The sequence below is a fragment of the Chlorocebus sabaeus genome, chromosome 1 (assembly GCF_047675955.1).
Source record: "Chlorocebus sabaeus isolate Y175 chromosome 1, mChlSab1.0.hap1, whole genome shotgun sequence".
Classification (NCBI taxonomy): domain Eukaryota; kingdom Metazoa; phylum Chordata; class Mammalia; order Primates; family Cercopithecidae; genus Chlorocebus; species Chlorocebus sabaeus.
Genome location: NC_132904.1, coordinates 58,428,470 through 58,450,089, shown reverse-complemented (window position 1 = coordinate 58,450,089; position 21,620 = coordinate 58,428,470). Strand labels below are relative to the sequence as shown.

The 21,620-nt window shown below is 45.4% G+C and overlaps 1 protein-coding gene across 1 annotated transcript in view; it reads left to right on the top strand.

Moving 5' to 3' along the window:
• Positions 1–21,620, top strand: part of DNHD1 (dynein heavy chain domain 1) — a 76,458-nt gene that overhangs the window by 35,225 nt on the left and 19,613 nt on the right. Inside the window, exons 12-23 of the mRNA XM_073018793.1 lie at positions 2,607–2,764; positions 3,236–3,728; positions 7,960–8,087; positions 8,189–8,387; positions 8,778–8,872; positions 9,454–9,661; positions 13,599–13,724; positions 14,052–14,149; positions 14,270–17,153; positions 17,350–17,527; positions 17,697–17,889; positions 18,068–18,356. Of these exons, the coding sequence (XP_072874894.1) occupies positions 2,607–2,764; positions 3,236–3,728; positions 7,960–8,087; positions 8,189–8,387; positions 8,778–8,872; positions 9,454–9,661; positions 13,599–13,724; positions 14,052–14,149; positions 14,270–17,153; positions 17,350–17,527; positions 17,697–17,889; positions 18,068–18,356 (5,049 nt within the window). The remainder of the gene's footprint in view (positions 1–2,606; positions 2,765–3,235; positions 3,729–7,959; positions 8,088–8,188; positions 8,388–8,777; positions 8,873–9,453; positions 9,662–13,598; positions 13,725–14,051; positions 14,150–14,269; positions 17,154–17,349; positions 17,528–17,696; positions 17,890–18,067; positions 18,357–21,620) is intronic.

The following is a 21,620-nucleotide window of genomic DNA, read 5'->3' as shown; positions in this document are numbered from 1 at the left end:
CCGCCACTGCGCCCGGCTAATTTTTTTCTATTTTTTTAGTAGAGACGGGGTTTCACCATGGTCTCGATCTCCTGACCTTGTGATCCGCCCGCCTCGGCCTCCCAAAGTGCTGGGATTACAGGCGTGAGCCACCGCGCCCGGCCCAGGCCTGCTTTCTTTATGAAGGTTAGAAGCCACTTGGGCCTGGAAAGAGTTTGCTTGAATGCTCTGCTTGCTTAGCCTTCCCTGTCTTGGCTCTCAACAGAGGAAAGCACATGTATCATTAGGTATCCAATAGGCCACTGAAACTCCCTGCTCTTGTACAAGGGGTTCGGGCTGGCAAGGCAGGAATGGGGAGGACCTATGATTGTTTTGCCTTCTCTCTGGTCCTATTTTGGTCAGGCTTTACTTCACTGCTGCTCCAGAAAGCTCATTGTTGTTCTAGTTTGTTAGCTTCTTGATCCTCAGTTCAAGACCAACTAGCCTCTTCAAGAGGAGCAGGTGGAGAGAAATAAGCACTGGATTTAGAACCCTGTCTCTGTTTTTCACTTGCTTGGTAACTTCAGATTACTGTGTTTTAGTTTCCTTATTTGTAAGCTAGGCATGATAACACAGTCACTCACAGGGTTATAGTAGGGATGATTAAGTGAGATATTATTTGCAATACTCCTAGCATTGAGTGTGGCATGCAGTAGGTACTCAATAATTTTTTTCATTTCACCTTATCCCCTTGTGACTACTCTCATCCTTCTTGCTGATTGAATTTTATCTAACCCTCTAACTTAACTCTGTTGTTTCTCTTCTTCCTGAGCTCGCTTGAACAACGAATGGCGTAATTATACACTCTGATGAATTAGCTTCACCAGAAACTTGGGGTCACCCTTTACTCCTCCCTCTCCTTGATGTTACTACATCCAACGTGTCACCAAATCCTTGTCATTCTTTTGCCCCCTAAGTATCTCTTAAATCTGTTTTTATCCATCTCCAGCTTCTAATCCCAAGGGAGTCCTGGTATTTTTTTTTTTTTTTTTTTTTTTTTTTTAATCAATACATTGTTCCTTTATACCATATGGTGTCACTGTTGAGCTCCCATCTGCCTTCATCTGCCTGTTGCTACTGGTCCAAAAGCAGCACCATAAAAAAAAACAAAAATGCGGCAGCATTGCAATGGCCTAGTTACTATTATGTTCCAAAGGGACAGTGTGAAAAAGGATGAGTTTAGATCTTTGTGTTCTGTCTGATATAGGTTGTCCCTCAATAGGCTTCCTCTCAGTAGGTTTTCTCAGTCTCAGGTCTTAGTACCCATTCGTCTTGGTTACTTCCTCCAAGTCTCTGAAAGTGACATGCCCAGTATGTCTCAATTATCTGTCCCCCAAACTCACTATTTTACCTTCTAGTTGCAGAGATGCTAATAGAGGGTTGGCCAGTTTACTTCACACATAAAATATATTTTTAAATACTTTGTATAAACATATTTTATATATGTTTACATTTATATTTATAACATAAACATATTTGTATTTAAAATATAATGGAGTGGAGCCATGCTGCCTGAGTTTGAATCCTTGCTCTGCCACTGTGTGATGTTGATCAAGTTACATAACCTCTCTGAGCTTCAGTTTGCTTATCTGTAAAATAATAGTATTTACTTCAATGGGAATTTGTGAGGATAAAATAGGTTAATATAATTAATGTACTTGAAATAGCATCTGGTATGTAGAAAGCACTCTATACTCTATTTGGTGTACCAGATTTCCATATTGTGTTTTCCCATCCTGTGCATATTTTAACATCTCTGAACTTTAAAGATGTCTCCTGATTGAAGACATGTTAGAGTTTAGATGGCATCAGTTTTTTCTTTGTTAGTGGTATGTAAAATAATGGTACTTCTTACAAGCAGATCTTAGATTTCATGAGGTATCATATGGGTGTTATCCCTGCCCTCTGAGATAATAAAGTTGTTCATACTGCCAAGGGCAATTTCCAGGATTACTTTCTAGCCCGTTTTCCACCTGAGACCTTCTTTACTTTAATCCTTAAAAACAAAAGGCAGATCATACTACCTTCTTGGTCCCCCTTCTTCTAGAGCAAGGGCAGTAAGACTCCAAAAGCAGAATACTTTTATCTCTGCTAGGGTGTTCTGCTATTCACAAACATGTCATTTCCATACCCTTGCACACACTGTTTCATCTTTTTGGAGCATTGACTACTCAACACATCCAACTCCAATGTTCCTTCTCTGAAGGGGCCTTGCCCAGCCTTCTCGGGATACCCCCTGGCACCCCCACCTCTTAACTATGCTGGCTGAAGGCTCCCAGGCACTCACAGTGGATTTATCATTCTGATTTGTGATTGCTCATTTATATGTCTGTCTCTGCCTCATATTATGAGCCTTTCAGGGTGGGGAAACTTTCTGTCTCATTCATTTGCTCTTGTCTACCGGTGTAGAGCACAGTCCTCAGTGCATAGCAGCTGACTGGACATTGAGCAGGGATCCGACAAGCATTAAATGAGATAATTCATGGTCTGACCTGCCATTCAACCTACTCCCACTCTGGATCACAGCACTGTCCCCAGCACCCCTTCTTTTTTATGCATCCCCTCACACCTTACTCTCCTGTCTCCAGAATCCAAGCTGGACAGCATAAGGAAGGACATTCTTGCACAGGTGCAAAATGAGTGCTGGAGCCTCAGTCAACAACTCATGACAGAGCTCACAAATTTCATGCATGTCTTCCGAACCATCAACTCAGATATTCACGCCATTGCACAGTGCACCCAGAAGGTGGGCTCTCCCCATCCATCCTTCCCAGCTTATTCAGGGTCCATCCTGCTTAAAAGCTCAGCGCACTGTCTTCAGGTCTCTGCTGAGCTCCCATCAGGGCCTGATGCTCTTAAATTGCTCACCTAAGAGATCTACCCTTGCTAATTCTTACCCTGTCCACGTGGCCCTCAGGTTCCTCATGTCACAGGGAGGCCCTGGTATGATGAGAGAGTTGTGCTCTCTGTGAGTCAGATAGAAAATTGTTGCCTTGTCATCAAGGTAATGGGGTGGTGGGTGAGAAGTGGACCCTTCACCAGAGAGATCTGGGTCAGAGAGGTTTTTGATCCTAGATTGCCCCTGACACCAGTTGATTACAAGGCTGCAACTGGGTCTGGAGACTTCACTCCAAAAGGTGGGAGTTGCCCTCAGGGATGGGCCCAAAGAGGCACATAGGGTTGTGGGGCTGCTGGTCTCATGCTGTAGTTCCTGCAGTTGAATGAAGCCAATGAACAGTACGTCGAGCTGGAGGAGCGAATGGAATACGTACGGGCACTCCATGAACTCATCCGCAACCATTTTAGCCTCTTTAGTGCTGAGAATGAAGCACTGGACATCTCGGTGAGAAGGCAATTCAGGGAGTCACCCATCCCTCCCCGCCCTCCTCCCCCACAACCACATCTACTCCACTGCCCTCTGCTTGCCCCACAGCTTCTGGATATGTGGGAGGCATTTCAGTTTGAGAAAAGCCAGGCTTCAGAGTTCCTGCTCAGCAAGCGACATGCCATTATACCCAAGCTGCAGCAGCTGATGGCAGCAGCATTGGCAGAGCTGGAAGGCCTGCTTGGGAAGGCTCTCTCCGGTCCCTTTATGGACCCCACACAAGATCAGAGGAGTACTGAGCACCAGCTCATCTCCCTAGAGCGTCAGTTCCAGAACACAGTCAGCGACCTCAGTGAACTGCACCACGCTTATGTCATCTTCACTGGTACTGAGGATCCCCGCACCCTCCATTATCACTCTGTGATAGACCCTTCAACTGAAACAAGAGTTGGAACTCAGAGTTCTATGTCCTGTATGACCCCAAGCAAGCCTTGGGAATCACATACCTTCATTGGTGTCTTTTATAAGTGAAAATTTCAGGACAAAAATATCATATATTGACCATGGCAGGTGTTGTGCTTAGGGTGGGGGCATGGGGGCTCACAGTCTGATAAGGAAGGCAAACAAGTGAATGTTCCATCAGAATGTGATAGGGTCAGGGGCTAAAAGCATGTGCAGGAGAAATGTAAGGGTGCCCTCCTTATAGAACTTAGCCTTTGTGTAGCCCTGTTCAACACAATCCTACACCAGCTAGCAGACCCCAGATAAGAGTAGGTCTTGATGCTCTAGCAGATTACTTCCTCCAGCCAATGTGGTATAGAGAGGAGGCTACTTGAGTGCCTCACTAATACACAGGAGGAGACCAGGACATAACTATTGGTCTCAATTCTTCCATACAGTAGAAGCTGGTTCCCTTCTGTTCTTAAACAAGTCTGTGGGCTCTGGAAGGAGACCAGAGCAAATATAAGAACCTTTACCAAACAATTGAGACAGGATCTCAGGCTAGAGTGCAATGTCATGATCACAGCTCACTGCAGCCTTAGCCTCCCAGGCTCAAGCAATCCTCCCACATCAGCCTCCTGAGTAGCTGGGACTACAAGTATGTGCCACCATGCCTGGCTAATTTTTGTATTTTTTGTACAGATAAGGACTCACTGTGTTGCTTAGGCTGGTCTAAAACTCCTGGACTCAGGCAGTCCTTCTGCCACAGCCTCCCAAAGCACTGGGATTACAGGTGTAAGCCACTGTGCCTGGCCTTCCTTCCAGAATTCTTATGTTTGTTGGATTTACTGAATCTCTCTCACTCACTGATTTTATCTTCTTTATCATCACTCATTATTTTATTCTTTTTCTCTGATTTCTGGAAAAATGTTGTGAGCTTGTTTTATAAGCTTCCGTTTCCTATGGCATCACTTTGTATTTCTATTGCATTTTAAAACACACATTTTGCATGTGTATGCATGCTTATGTACACATGTATATGCATGTGACTGTATGTTTATGTGTATATACGTGTGCACACATTTGCTATCTCTATCTGCTGAAGAGGACACGAAGCAAAGAAACCACTGTAGCAAGAAGCCATATTGTGCTCAGGTCTTAGTTTCTAATACCATTCCCCATTAAAAGGAACCAGAGCTCCTTAGAGAAATGGATGATTCCAGGGTTGTGGCAGGGTAGGTACAAGATGAACCTAGAGTGTCTTTTTATACCAGAAAGTAAGAAAGTATTAAGGTGTTTTAAAAAGTGATGGGAGCATATCACAAGGATTCAGAAGGGATACCAACTGGCTAAATCTGGAACAATTTGATCACCAAAGTAAGTACAGTAATAAATTCTAAGCTATTGAAGTAAAGGCATTTATTATCCCTAGTAATAATAAATAGATAAATCAATAAGAGAGAAATGAGGACTCATGCTTACAGTAAAATGCCAGGAGCTGACTGGCAAATGTGGAAGGAAGGCTGGAATGGGAAAATTATTACTTTGTAGCCATCATGGTAATTACCAGATCAGATTAATGGATGCCAAATCTAGGGCAAATTTGATGAGGAGCAGAATATTTGCACTATCTTAGAGAGTTTCTCCCAGAGATCACTTATTCGTTGTAAAAAAAAAAAAAAAAAAAGAAAAGAAAAGAAAAGAAAAAGAAAAAGAAACAACAATTAGTGGAGAAATCAGACAGTTTGACCAGCTGATTAAAAATTAACATTACCAATGAAGGACATAGGGACGTCATATGCCTTCAGATGTGATACTGGAGAAGGATACAATATCATTTATGTAGTAGTCCAGCTGAGCATGAGTATCATTTTTAAAAATCATAAAAACACAACATGAGGAACTTTCTATGAACAAAAAAGTGGCAAATGGGGACTGTATACTTCAAAGATGTCTGTTACAAAAGCAAGAAAGGCTATGGAAATGTTCCAGATTAAAGAAGCTAAGAGACATGGCAAATGCAGTACCTGACCCTGGACCAGATGCTGTAATTGAGGCAAAAAAAAAAAAAAGAAAAAAAAAGCTATCTAGGGCATTATTAGGTCAACTGACAAAACTGAAATATGGACAGTAGATTAAAATACTGTGTCAATATAATATATGAAATTGGGAATTGAACTGTGGTTATATAAAAGAATATTCCTATTCTTAGGAAATGCATACTTGAGTATTTATGTAACTTGCCCTTAAATAGTTCAGAAAAAACATTGTGTGTGTGAATATGTGCATACACATGCCCATGCACAGAGCACGTGAATGCAAATGATAAAGCAGATGGGTAAAATGTCAACAAAAGGCAAAGATAAACAGTATAAATATATATCTATACCTATGGAAGATAGAAGGTACACAATTTTTTTTTTACTACTTTTTCCTACAACTTTAAAGATCAGAACTCATTTTCAGATAAAAAGTTTTAAAATGCATGGAAATTATCAAGTAGATACCACAAAATGTCCATCAAAGGACATTTGCTCTTAATCCCCAGTTTGTTTTTATCTTTTCATGTGTTTGGAGATATCATGTCTGCTCTTTCTTACAGATGAAGTTGTTTATTTGTCCAATATTTAATGTTGAAACAACTGCTGTCAAAGATTATATGGGACTCTAGCCATATCTTTGAGTTTAGACAAAGACTGGAAGAATTCAGATTTACTGTCATTTTACTTTTTGTCAGATCAGAGCTTTGATAGCCTAGTGATTCAAGCTTTTTAATATTCTGAGATCTCCAAAATGGATGATGTGCACATGTGTAAAATGCATGAGGCCCAGCGTTTGGGTGTGACTCTATCACTTTTTGTCCCACTCAAGTTAATGAGATGTCTGTTGTCTTTTAAGTAAATTGCAAACCTCGATACTATAATTATTGTTAATTATAAATTCCTTTTGACACATATCTCACAACTGACTATAAATAATTGATTTAATTGATTAAGAACTAATGTAGTACCCTGTGAGATGAAGGGGTGGAGGATAATGGCCAGAGGTAAACATGACATGTCCTCTATGTGGGCCAGATCTTTTTTTATATTCATCTTGCTGAACTTTCTCTTGGGCTGACAGTTCATTCACTCCCTCATTCATTCATTCATTCATTCAACACATATTTGTTGACAGACTACTGTGTACACTAGGCTTGAGGTACATCAGTGACCAAATGACAAAACGCTTTTCTTGATGAACCCAAACTTCTAGTTGGGAGAGAAAGACAATAAACAATGACGATAACCAAATTCTGTAGTATATAAGAAAGTGATAAGTGATAGAGGAAAAAAAAAGTAGAACAGGGTAAGAGGGGTCTAGAATGCCAGGGAGGGTAGCTAGGAATTTTTAAACAGATAGCCTGCATAGGCCTCATTAAGAAGATGCTGTTTGGCTGGGCTGGTGGCTCATGCCTATAATCCCAGCACTTTGAAAGGCCGAGGCAGGCAGATCATGAGGTCAGGAGTTCGAGACCAGCCTGGCCAACATAGTGAAACCCTGTCTCTACTAAAAATACAAAAATTAGCCAGACGTGGTGGCATGAGCCTGTATTCCCAGCTACTCATGAGGCTGAGGCAGGAGAATGGCTTGAACCCAGGAGGCAGAGGTTGCAGTGAGCCGAGATCACACCACTGCACACCAGCCTGGGTAACAGTGCAAGACTCTGTCTCAAAAAAAAAAAAAAAAAAGAGAAGATGCTGTTTGAACAAGGACTTGAAGTTGGTGAGGGCATGAGCCATGTGATTCTCTGAAAGAAGAGTGTTCCAGAAAGAAATAAACTGCCAGTCAAAGGCCCTTAGCAGGAGAGTGCATGTCTGGTGCATCTCAGCAATAATAAAGAGTCCGGTGTCACTAGACTAGAATGGAGTGAGTGAGATGGAGACTAATAAAAGAGGAACTCTTCCCTTTCACTGCCATCACATTTTCTCAGATGGTCTTTCCTTGGGGTAACTGTTCCTTGGATTAACCCCACCTCCATTGTTGAGCCAAACAATTTGGAACTCCACTTCCCCTATCCCCAACCATCACTTTCTGGACCCTACCTCTGTCATTATGGGCTCTTGACTGATCATTCCACCACCCCCCTCCCAACACTGCAAGCAGCCCAGGTCTCAGTCAATCCTCCCCCACAGAGGATGAGACTCCTGTGCCCTTGCCAATCTGTGGGACACGTCCTATTGTGCAGCAGCAGCGCATATGGCACCTGTACCGAGTCATCTCTGAAAACATCAGCGAGTGGAAGTGCATGGCTTTTGCCAAGGTGCGGACACCCTTCCTTGGAGCTCTTGTCTGGGAGTGGAGGACTACAGTGGTGTGGAAGGGGAAGAGTCTAAAGCTGACAGTGAGCCCTCCTCCCTGCAGTTCAGCTTAGCTATGGCCCAGGAGAAGACAGAGGGCTGGCTGACAGAGGCAGCACGGATGAGCACAACCCTGGGGCTGAACAGCCCTGTGCTGCAGCACTGCATGCGCATCCTGGGGGAGTTTCGCAGCTACCTGCCCCTGCTTGCTAAGCTGGGCAGCCTCCAGCCACAGAGTCTCAACTGCCAGTGTCTCCTGAGAGGTATGTTTGGTTAATGTCAGAGGAGGGGGAAAGGTTAGAGCGATGCAACAACTCAGTTTCCTGCTGCTCCTGATGGAAACACCTTTCCTCCCCAGGTTTGTCCCTACCTTTCCCACATATTTCAATCTCTTTTCCTCAACTGGGACAAAAATTTTTAACTTCCCTTACTACCTCCTCTCTGCTGATGGTGGCTGGGCTTGGGCTGGGGCCTTACCTCTGGGCTCCGAGTTGTGCTCTAGACCTTGGGTTCTAAGCTGTTGACTCTGTGTTGTGCTCTAGGATCTGCTATCTGGGGTCTGAGCTGGGCTGGGCTGGGCTCTGGGATATGGGATATGGGCTGGACTCTGTCACATACTGAGTGTTGCTCTGACTTGTTTTCTCTACCTCCAGCCCTCGGGCTGGGCAGTCTCCAAACTATAGAACTCCTAACGCTGGGCCAGCTGCTTACTTATCCACTGCTGGAGTTTGCAGATCGAATCAACCAGGTGGGGCCTGCAGTACGGGGGCGAGAGAAGTGATCCAAAGCCAGGACCTGTAATAAAGCCAGTCAAGGCCCAGCAGTCCCTTTAGACAAGAGGGTGGTGGGTGTTTGGCATGGGATTTAATGGGGGTTGAGACTGCTAACCTGCCTGAAGGGCAGGAGCAGTTTCTTTAAATCTCCAGATGGGGATTTCTTGGGTGCTTCCAGCCTCCCTGTGACTGAGAGTATGTCCCTGATGGGGGAAGGAAGTGGGTGGCAGCCCCGAAGTCGTGGGCGAACAGAATGGCAGGTACCCCCCAACACTTGTCCCCAGAGAGCATGAGCTGACTGAGGTATTTGCTCAACTGGAGCCTTGCAAAAGTAGGTGGGGGTTCCAAAGCAGTGGCCCCAGGGCAAGGTAGTTAGATGCTGCTGATGGTGTATCTTTGAAGCCTGATGGTCCCCCTCTCCCTTCATCTCTGACACCTCCACTCTCCGGAGCCCTGACCCTTGAGTTCTGCCTCAGATCCAATCCCCAAGTCCCAGCTCCAAGCCTATCCCCTAATCAGTTGCCCAATCCTGGTTCCTGAGACCCAGCTGTTCCAGGTCTGGCAAAATGAAAACGAACGAATTCATGCCCAAGAGACTATACGGCAGTTGCAGCGGTACTGGGAAGTGCGCCAGCTGCGCCTGCTCAACTTTATCCTGCATGTACCCTACGAGCCCCCAGCCGCAGAGCGCTCCAAGAGGCAGGTGCTCCGCAGCCCCCAGTGGAAGGTAGTGGACAAAGATAGTGGCACCTTCATCCTCTCAGGTGAGACTCAGTCCTTGTGACCTAGTGAAAGCCCCCTGCTGGGGGCCATTTTCATCCACCATATCCATCAAGCCCTGGCAGATCTGATTCTCTAGCCAGGGCCCCATCCTTACTAGACAGCCTGAGACATTAGTCTGTTCTGAGACAGTGTCTTCCATGTAGCCCCCTACTGTCTTAATCTCCTTGTGATCCCCTTCCCCTAACCTGTATCTACTCAATGCCTGGGTCCTTCAGCAAAGGTCCTTCCTCCCCTTTCTGCCTACACTCAGAAATTCCTCATGGTCAGTTATCTACACCTTTCAATGCTCTGTCCTCTAGATTGCACCCTGCTGTCTAATTTTATGCCTCATTCATTAATTCATTTCTTTATTCTCTCCCTCATCAAACCTGCATCCTCTGTGCTAAACTTTACACGGGAGACCTTGAGACTTACAGACAGTATCCCTGTCCCTCAGAGATTTCTGAGTCCAGTGAGAGACAGACAATATTTTAGGGATAAACAAAATGGAGCACCTTACCGAGGGCAGTAGAATCTCAGAGAGAGGACCAGCTCAGAGAACCAGAGAGAGAATCAGAGAAGTCTTCTTTAGGCAGAGGCCTTATGCTGACTCTGAAGGAGTAAGAGTTTGCCAAACTTGCCAGGTGAGAAGGGCAGACCAGACAAAGGGAACAGCATTTACATAAGCATCCAAGATGATATAGCTGGGGCATTGCCAATAGAGGAGAAATTTTCTTATTCAACACAACTGGAACCCAGTTGGTGAATCCAAAATCTAATGATGCATACATAGTTTAAGATTTTTATTTTAGCAAAACATATGCATGTACATTTACTAACATTTTAAGCTAATGACAAGAGCTTTTATTTGATTTGATAGTTCCTCACTGCCTTTCTTGCATTAATGCATTGTCTACTATTTCTGCTTTCACTTTCTGTAAAGTTGGGCAGCAACATGAAGACACTTTTAAAGTCCCTATGAAGGGAAGGGCCTTAGCTGCAGGAGCTGGGTACCGTGTGGAGAGAGGGAGGTGGGGAGAGGACTTCCAAGGAGATTGAGACAGTTGGGAGTTACATAGAAGACACTGTCTCAGAGTCCAGAGCTTTTCTAGATTTTTATTATAAGTTCCCAGTTTATAAAAAATTGACTTGCCTATACCTAATAGCATATGTTTAATCAGTTTGCCTTTACTGAAGCTTTCTGTGGTTTCTATAGAAACAGCAACTTTTCCCCCACCAATGTGTCAGTGGTTGTTACAATATTAGATTCAACTCTTTACTTACAATCACAATATAACTCACATAAATAGATTTGCAAACACACTCTTATTCTTAGTGTGCACACACTTTAGTGGAAGCAAAAATGTTTGGATCTTCTAAAGAATAGCTTGAAATCTGTGAGTTTCAGTTCAGTTAGGGCTTTAGTCGGTATATTTGATGGTAAGAATGGGGAGCATGAGCTTCTGTTTCTATTTCTCTGTGGCTGGATCCCAAATAATAGTGGAGGAGGGGATGGAGCAGATAGAACTGGAGAGGATCAGATCATGCAAAGTCTTGTGGATCACATTAAGAATTTACTCAATAACATGAAAACAATAGAGAGTCACTGTATGTTTTTTATGGGTAGTAACATAATCAGATTTTAGTTTAACAATATCATTCTGGTTTCAATATGGAGAATGGATTGAAAGGAGGCAAGGAATGGCAATTGAAAGATCAATTAAGGGATGACTGGTATAACCCAAGTGAAAAATAATAGTGGTCTAGACTAGGATAGTAGCAATGGGGAAAGAAAAGTGGGTGGACTCAAGCTATGTAGAAGTCAACCAGGCAAGATGTGTAACTGGTTCAACTTCTGCATGGAGGAGAATGTAGGTCCTTTCTATTCTAATATAGATGTTCCTTATTACCCAAATTCTTTATCCTTTTCACCTCTTTATATCCAGTATTTGGTTAGGGGTGCCTTTTCCAGCCATTTGCAGCACATTGATACATGGCACCCAGCCTCCTTGTTCACATCTCCCTTATTAAGGACTTGTAAGTTTTGGTGTTGACTGACACAAAGGCTGGATGTCTGCAGTTAACATTTGCACCAAGATTGAAAGGAGATTCTCTTCCCACTTTTGTCCTGAGCACATTTTATGCTAATCCATTTGCCCATCTCTGACCCTGGTTCTACACTTTGCCAATCTGCTCCTACTTGATCTCTACCACTTTTCGCCTCATCCTTAGATTTCTCTGCTACCAAAAGTAATAAATAAAAATTCATAGTGCAGAGTAAAGGCTCTGGATAATCTGGGCCTTGGGATGTCTGTGAGCATAATTTCAGATACCAGCCTGGGTCCTACCAGTCTTTACTTCAGCTCACAGCCCTTCCTCCACCTTTGCTCCCTTTCAGTTTTCCCTTCTCTCTCTAAGCTAGCATTTGCACCAAGCACTTGTATGGTTGAGGTTTCTTCCTATGGGTTCTCTCCTTTCTCTGTACCAGGTTTTCTTTTCCTGTTAACTCTGGGCATGTTAATCAAGGACAACATCTTTGTAGTGGCCACACACCATGAAGCTGGTGACTTCATTCACCCAAATAAACCCCAAATGATGGACTTGTTATGTACTTAATTCTTACCTCAAGAAGACAGGTTGTTACAGGATTGGGCACACCTACAAATTATTAATCTCCCCTTTAGATTCTTAACCAAATGAGAACAAGGATATATATGAAAATGAAAGTATAATATCAGGACCATCACCCCCAAGGAAGTTTGTGCTTTTTATATATCATGTTGGCAGACACAGCTCAGATCTAGGTCAAGTGAGACTTCACGCTACCTCATCATAACCTTCCCCCAATTAGGTGAGAACTTGAGGTCTGTGTGGATATGCAGAGGAAAGCTGAAGTACACTTACACAGGTAGCTGTGTGGAGGGCTGTGGCCTGCCTCATTTCCCATAGGGCATAAAAGATGGGCCTCTTTGCCTCCTCACATGGGGAAGAGCAAGGGAAGGGGATAGACAGTTTTCTTCCCACCAGGGATGTCTGGAGAGTTCTACATCTGTCTGAATAAACCTCCTTTCTTGATTGTTCTCTCATTTTTACCCCAATTAGTGTCCCTACCTCGTTTCCAGCCCTAGTCTAACCAAGCACTTGTGGCATGAAGGGATAACTCTTTAAGCAGCACCAGGGAGCCAAGTGCTAAGACTATAGAGAAAAGTTTGTTCTCAGCTTCTCTACCAGGACCCCTTTTAAGACAGAATGGGCATTCTTGCTATAGAAATATGATGTAGGGTCCTGGAGCCATTGAGCCCTCTTCCCAGGCTACAGGCCCTAGTTCTTACAAAGCACTTCCATGGAGTTAGCTTGATACTCACAGCAGCTAGTCAGGGAACTCAGCTGGCCTGGAGTCTGCCCACAGTGCCTTGGGAAAGGAGGAGCTTCTTCTCTCACCATTTTGAGACCCAAGTGCTTTATAGGCTCTACATATTGACTGATGGAATCCTTAAAGGCAGAAAGGGCAGCTCGGCATGGTGGCTCACCATGGTAATCCCAGCACTTTGGGAGGCCGAGGTGGGTGGATCACCTGAGGTTAGGAGTTCGAGACCAGCCTGACTAACATGGTGAAACCCCATCTCTACTAAACATACAAAAAATTAGCTGGGCGTGGTGGCACACATCTGTAATCCCAGCTACTCAGGAGGCTGAGGCAGGTGAATTGCTTGAACCCAGGAAGCATAGTACAGTGAGCCGAGATCATGCCATTGCACTCCAGCCTGGGCTTTTTTTCAAAAAAAAAAAAAAAAAAAAAAAAAGGGAAAGAAAAAAGATAGCAAGGGCATCAGGGTCTCTGTAACTGCCTCTCCTGGAAGGTCCTGCTGGTCTGCTCCTCTGTCCCCCAGCCCCGGCCCTTGCCCCATCTGACTGCCAGTTCAGCTTTTTCTGTCTTAGATTACAGCAACCTGCAGGATTCCATCCAGGAAAGTCTTCAGGTGTTGTCCAAGATCCTGGCCATCCAAAAGTCAGGAGACTTAAACAAAATAGCTTTGGAGTGGATGGCCATCATGCATGGCCTGGGTAAGTGCAGGCCTCTAGTCGGGCTGATGGGTGAGACCTGAGGCAGGATGTCCCAGAGGGATGGGGGTGAGAGGTGGAGGTTGGGTGGGAGAACATATGAAGAACAGAGGGAGGACCTCCTTCAGGGCTGTTTCTTGGGATGAAGAGATCAGGTTTTTATTCACAGTGAAAATTTTTGCTCCCTCAAGCAGGATCCCCAAGTCCTGCTGGGCAGAGTATTTTGCTTGGGCTGGCGGGGCACCTGAGAAGTCAGGAGCAGGGTGGACTCCTCTGCAGAAGGTAGAACCCTAGTGTTTCCCACCAGCATTTCTCTGGCTGCTTACACAGGTGCCCTGCTGGAGGTGTGGCTGACTTTCCAGCAGAAGTGGATTTTTCTGAATAAAGTTCTGCATGAGATGAAGATCCAGTTTCCTAATGCTGACCTGGTAGGGAAGGGGGTTAAGGCAGAGAGGGCAAAAAGGGTTCCTGAATAGCAGGGCTCAGTGTGGGAAAGGGGAGCTGCCACTTCATATTGGCCCTCACTTTTATCCTCTCCCTCACCACAGAACTCTCGTTTCAAGGTCATGGACGACCAGTATCGAACCCTGATGCGCATCTCTGTAGCTGACCCCATGGTTCTGTCACTGGTAGTGCCCAGTGCCAAGAGGAGCCCTTACTTCCAAGGCCAGCAGCTGCAACAACTGCTGCAAGCAGGATCGGTGGAGCTGGAGGGCATCATCATGACTCTGGAGAGCGTGCTCTATGGAGTGTGTGCTCACTTCCCCCGCCTCTTCTTCCTTAGTGACAGTGAGCTGGTAGCCCTGCTGGCTGCTCGACTGGAATCATGCGAAGCCCAGCTATGGGTACGACGCTGCTTTCCTCATGTGCATGCTGTGAGGTTCAAGTCTTGCCCAACTGGTGAGAAAAACATGGATGACTGGGAGTCAAGCCTGAACGCACAGACTCAGGTGGAGGCACTTGCAGTGCTAGGGGCGGGTGGGGAGGAGGTGAAGCTGCAGGGTCCCCTTCCTCTGCATCCAGATCTCCCTAAGTGGCTGGCCTCTCTGGAGAAGTGTCTGCGCTTGGCACTGGTGCACATGCTGCAGGGCTGTGTGGCTGCTCGCCTTGCTCGAGGCCCATCTCTAGGTGAAGCCCTCAAGCAGCTGCCCAAGCAAAACAAGTTGTACCTGCAACTGTATGTCCAGCACTGGATCGATTTAGTCCAGGCCTTCCCATGGCAGTGCGTGCTGGTGGCAGAGGAGGTGGTATGGCGGGCCGAGATGGAGGAAGCTCTGCTTGAGTGGGGTACCCTGGCCATGGTCTCCATGCATATGCGCAAGCTTGAGGTACTGGTGAATTTTTTGCGGGCCCAGAGGGCTTCCCAAGGTGGACAGTCCCTGCCTTCTGTCCGCCAGACCAGCCTGCTCAGTGCCCTGCTGGTCATGGCAGTGACTCACCGGGATATAGCACAGCTGCTGGAACAGCACCAGGTCAGTGATCTCACAGACTTTCACTGGGTCCGCCAACTCAAGTATCACTTGGGTTCACCTCACATAATCCCCAAAAGCCCCCTACAGAGTCTTAAGACTACTACATCTTCTGAACACTCTCTGTCACCAGCAGCATGCTGGGTAGATGTGCTAGGCAGGTCCTTCCTATACAATTATGAGTACTTGGGACCTAGACTAGGGCCTCTACCCAGCCTGCTGCCTGAACGGCCAGCACTGGTACTATTATTGGCCCTAGAGGAGGTGGCCTGTGGGACTCTACTGGGTCCTAATGGTGTGGGCAAGAGAGCTATAGTGAATAGCCTGGCACAGGCCCTGGGCCGCCAGCTGGTGATGCTGCCCTGCTCACCTCAGATAGAGACTCAATGCCTGAGCAACTATCTGAATGGTGCCCTGCAGGGTGGTGCCTGGCTGCTGTTGGAGAAAGTTCAGCAGCTTCCTCCTGGCTTGCTGTCTGCCCTGGGCCAGCGCCTGGGTGAACTGCACAGCTTGTATGCCCCACTGTACCAGGAGGCTTCCCGAAACACAAGCACCATAGACCCCACCCAGCCCCAGCTCCTTGGCAGTGGCTTCTTTGAAAACCATCACGTGTCTATGCGCCTTGGCTATGGCTGTCTCCTGGTACTGCGTACCCTGAGCTCTGCTGTGCCTGCCAACCTGCACCTGCTGCTGCGGCCTGTGGCACTGGCATTGCCTGATCTGCGGCAAGTGGCAGAGCTGACTCTGCTAGGTGCAGGGATGCGGGATGCCTTCCAGATGGCTACCCGCCTATCCAAATTCTTCTCTCTAGAGCGTGAGCTGGTGTCTGGGCCCCTGCCCTGCCGCTTGCCACTGCTCAAGCAGATACTGGAAGACACAATACAGACACTAAATGTGACCAAGGAGGAACCGAAGTGCCAGCAGCCTCGCAGCCTAGCTGCCATTGAGGAGGCTGCCCTACTGCATGCCCTACTGCACTCACCACTGTTTAGCGTTCTCAATGGGCTCCACCTGCACAACCTCCGAGGGCTGCTGTGTGTACTTTTCCCTAGCGCCAGCCAAGTGCTGGCAGAAGCTATGCCTTACAAGCTGATGAAGGCACTAGTGGTGGAGGAACTGCAGCAGGTAGGTCTGCATCCCAGCCCTGACATTTTGGGGTCCTTGGAACAGTTGAGCCAGGCCCTGAGCCGGGCCTCAGGCATTCTGCTCCTAGGCCCTGCAGGCAGTGGCAAGACCACTTGTTGGCACAGCTTATTTAAGATCCAGAATCGGCTGGCAGCCATGGAGGACACCTCAACCCAAGGCTGCCAGCCTGTGGAAATTACCCACCTGTACCCCAGTGGCCTCAGCCCCCAGGAGTTCCTGGGATGGTTAGAGGGCTCCTGCTGGCATCATGGCATCTTCCCCAAGGTACTTCGTGCAGCCGGCCAGTGTAACAACATGGGCCAAAAGAGGCAGACAGAGGAATCAATGGGGATCCAGCACTGGATAATATGTGATGGAGCCTCCAGTGCTGCTTGGCTGGACTCCATCACTTGCCTCCTGAGTGAGCTTCCGCAGCTTAGTCTCCCCAGTGGACAGCAGATAGCACGACCCCCAGGCACCTTTCTCTTGATGGAGGTGGCTGATGCAACAGGCATGTCCCCCACAGTGGTAGGCTGTTGTGCCCTAGTCTGGTGTGGTGGAGAGCAGACTTGGCAGTGTATACTTAGTGCCCTGATGGCATCCCTTCCCTATGAGTACCGCCTGCAGCACCAGACAGTCGCTGAGCTCAACCACATGGCTGAAGTTCTGGTGCCTGCAACATTCCGATTCCTCGCGCGCCAAGGTGTCAGCTCTCTGCTGCAGGTACACGGGCAGCAAGCTGTTTGTGCAGGTGTGGCAGAAGTTACCAGCATGGCACGCATCTTGCATAGTCTGCTTGACCCCCATCTGCGCCTAAAGGAGAAGGCCCCTGGCCCAGGTGGGAAGATGGAAGGGCTGGCTTGAGAGAGATGGAGCCTTAAGGGTAGCTGGGGTATATGGCTGGAGCCTGGGGCATGTGTTCTTTGGTGGATCTGGGCCAGGAGTGAGAAGTAATAGTGTCAACCTTTTTTCTTTCTTTCACCTTCCACCTTCTTCTACTGGGGCTCCTTTCGTGGCCCTGGCAACTTTTGCAGAGGACCTCAGCTGTAGCAATCCTGTGGCCCAAAGCTTCAGGTCTTCAAAAAGCAGCTTTCTAAATCGGTCCCAGGTTGACAGTGACGATGTGCCAAATAGGCGCAGGGAACACTTGCTGGCTGTCAGCAGTTTTCTTTTTGCCTTGATCTGGGGCTTCGGAGCCCACCTTCCCTCCAGGTACCTACCGGGATGGGGGATGGGAAATGCAGAGGGCTGAGATGGACTGGCCCATGGAAGTAAAAACCCACATGACATCACTGTTAGAGTATGGTGGAGTCTGTGAGTGTGTCATAAATGGAAGTGTTGTAACTGTCTGACGCTTTTGCCTGTGTGTCCATCTGAGCAGGTTCTGGCCCGTCTTTGATACCTTCATAAGGGATTCTATTAGTCGCCTCTCCAACTACCCTGAGCCACCACCCTCAGCCTTGGTGTTTGATCTACATGTAAGCCCTGAAGATGGAACACTGGTCCCCTTCACTGGCCAATACCTGAGCAGCCACATCAAAGGAACTTTGGGCACCTTTCACGCTTCTATCCAGGTATGAGGACAGTAAGGCAAGAGCTAGGGTTAGAACTTCAGGACTTACTTTTGGGGGTAATCCATGTTCAAAGATCAGCTGAGGCCCACTCTAGGACAAGTCTCCTAGACTTTTATTTTCAGCTAGATTACTGTCTTATACTGGAGGTGCTGCAGTAAGTCCCACTTCTGTCCTGCAGACTGAGCGGCTCTTGTATGTGGTGGACCTGCTTCTGTCAGGGGGGCAGCCAGTGCTGCTGGCTGGAGAGGCAGCAACAGGGAAGTCAGTCTTTGTGGAGGTGCTGGTAGAGCCACATCACCCTTACATATACAGCCCCATCCACCCTGCCTTCAGTTCTACCCACCTCCGTCTCCTGCTGAGCAGAGGAATCCAGGGCCAAACACAAGCCAGCCCACAGCCTGGGCATCACCAGGATTCTAAAGCCTCCCTCCTCTTCTTGCTGGAGGATCTGCACCTGGCCACTTCTGGTGAGGAGCTGGGAGGAGGGAAGGAAGGAGCTACTGTCCTCTCTTGAGATTATAAAATCCCTAGCAATATTCACTGACTCTCAAATATATGTCTATAGATCTAACTTTAATGTTTTGTTCTTAATATCCTCTCATTCTACATATGCTCCCTGAATAATCCCATCCACTCTCATGGCCTCTTCTCTGCTTTGACTGCTAAATCTCTGTCTCCAATCTCGCCTCTTTTCTAAGCACCAGATCTGTCTATCCAGCTGTCTACTGTACGTCTCCGCCTTGTTGTCCTGTTGGTACCTCAGATCCAACCCTGAGCTCATCATCTCCCCACGGCCAAAATCTGCTCCTGTGTGTCCTCTTAGTTTCACCATCCAACCAGTCATGTAAGCCAGAAATCTTGTGGACATCTCTTTCTTCTTCACCAATATCCAGTCACCATGTCTTTTCAATCCTACCTCCTACATATTTCTTGAATCTTTCCACTATTTCCGTAGTTCAGATGATCTTGACTTGGAAATCTGACAAATGCTCTTACAAAGCTTTCTGTGACGAGGCTTTCTTCTGTGTCCTCTTACACGCCCTCTAATTGGGCTCAACAAGTCAGGCTTCCTTTACACCCTGGGACTGCTGTCTTCTCTGCCTTCTTTATGTGGATAAATCCTATGTATTCTTTCTAAATTACCTAAGGCAGTAGCTTCTCCAGGAAGCCTGATTCATAGGCTCGGTTAGCTATCCATCCTGTGCTCTGTACAATAAGCTGTGATAACCATGATATCATGATTGTATGCTTGCCTGTCTGTCCCTTTCGCCACATTTGGAGATTTATGAGAACAGAGAACAGAAATTTGTCTCATTCATTTTGATAGACCCAACAGGAAGTAAGTGCTCAATAAAAGTTTGTAGAAAACAAGATAACAAAGGAAAGGAGAAAAATCGTGATGAAAGTTTGGGATACTGAAGTGTAAAGTTTCTAAAGTGGTGCGCCTCTAGATGATGACAGCTTCTAAATATGGCCATGGGATTGGGAAGTGAATTTTAGGTAGAGGTTTAGTCCATTGACTTCCTTGACTCCAACAACCTGGTAGATAGTCTATCCAGTTAAATAGCGAAGTCTCTTATGAGATGTAGAAAACTTGAACCAGATGTATTAGTACTTAATAATAGCCGGTACAATTTATTGAATATCTACTATGTGCTATATGATATGTCTGTGTCATCTTCAGTGCTCATAAAAGCCAAGTAAGATGGAGAATTTTTGCAATTATTTTAAAGATGAAGAAACAGACACAGAGATTTTATAACTTGCCCGAGATACCCTAGCTATTAAGTGTCAGAACCAAGATTAAAATTCAAGTGTATTTGGTTCCAAAACCTGTAGTTCCTTCCAGCTATATTATTTGGTCTTTGTAGTGAATTTGCACAAAATTAGAGACAATAGAAGGAATAAAGAGTGGTACAGTCAGATATATGAAGAGATTTCAGCTGAGAAGAGACTTCAGCAACATTGTAGAGTGAAGAATATTACTGCTGGCAGAATGTAAAAGGTGTCCTTGAGTGACAACCACCAAAACATCTAGTATAAAATAAAAAATGAATAGACATGCCAACAGAAACCCCCAGAAAATAATGTGACCTGCTGTCAAGAAGAAGCAAGCAATAGAATAGAAACTCACCCTGAGATCTAGCTATATGCTGTCCAAAAGATGCACTTTAAATATTAAACACAGATAGATTAAAAGAAGTTTTTTAATGCAAAATATTTACTACAGAAATAGTTTGCATAAGGAAGTTGATGTGGCAATATTAATACCAAAGCACTTTAAGACAAAGGATATTACCAGAGATAGAAAAGGATATCTCATAATTAAAAGATTCAACTCATCAGAAAGACAAAAGTCTTAAATGTGTCCACATCTAAAACAGACATTTAAGTATATGAAAAAAAGCCAATAGAAACAAAAGAGAGATAGTAAATCTGAAATCATAGTAAGAAATTAATATGCTTCTCACAGTAACTGGTAAGACAAGGAGCAAGAAAGTATGGACATTAAAGATCTGAATAACACTAGCAACACACTGACATTTAGAGAACATTGTACTCACCAACTGCAAAATGCACCTTCTTTTCAAATGCACATGAAACATTCACCAAGATAGACCATATGCTGGGTTATAAAATAAGTCTCAACAAATTTCAGAGGATTAACATTTTAAATATTTTATCTGACCATAACAATACAAATACTGATAAGATGCCTAGAGAATTTCCAAGTTATTTAAAATTAAACAACACACTTCTAAATAAACTACGTACCAAAAAAGAAATTACAAGGGAAATTAGAAAATGTTTTGAACTAAATAATAATGAAAACAAAGCATATCAAAACTTGTAAGATGCAACTAAAGGTTATAGTTTTAAATATCTCTTAGAAAGAAAAGCTTGGAATCAATGACCTAAATTTTCAGCTTAAGACTCTAGAAAAAGAAGAGTAAGTTATACGCAAAGCATTTAAAAGGAAATCAATAATAAAGATCAGAGCAGAAATCAGTGAAATAGAAAAACATACAAACAATGGAAAATATCAACAAAGCCGTATTTTGTTTCTTTGAAAAAGATAAAATTGACAATCACCTGTTAACACAAATCAAGAAATAAAAAGGAAAACATAAATTTTGAATATCAGGAATGAAAGAGTTTTTATTAAATATTTTAAAAGGATAAAAAGGGAACCAGGGCCAGGCAGTGTGGCTCACGCCTGTAATCCCAGCACTTTGGGAGGCTGAGGAGGGCAGATCATGAGGTCAGGAGATTGAGACCATGCTGGCCAACACGGTGAAACCCCGTCTCTACTAAAAATGCAAAAATTAGTTGGGCATGGTGGCATGTGCCTGTAATCCCAGCTACTCGGGAGGCTGAGGCAGGAGAATTGCTTGAACCAGGGAGTTGGAAGTTGCGATAAGCTGAGATCACACCACTGCCCTCCAGCCTGGCGACAGAGTGAGACTCCATATCAAAAAAAAGAGTTGGGGGGAGCCAGGCATGATAGCATGTACCTGTAATCCCAGCTACTAGGGAGGGAGGCCTAGGCAGGAGGATTTCTTGAGGCCAGGAGTTCAAGACCAGCCTGGGCAGCATAGTGGGACTCTTTTTTTTTTTTTTTTTTTTAAAGTTTTAAAAAATGGATAATAAGGGAAAGTTATGAAAAACTTTATGCTAATAAATTTAGTAACTTAGATAAAATGGACACATGCTGTATTAGTCTGTTTTCA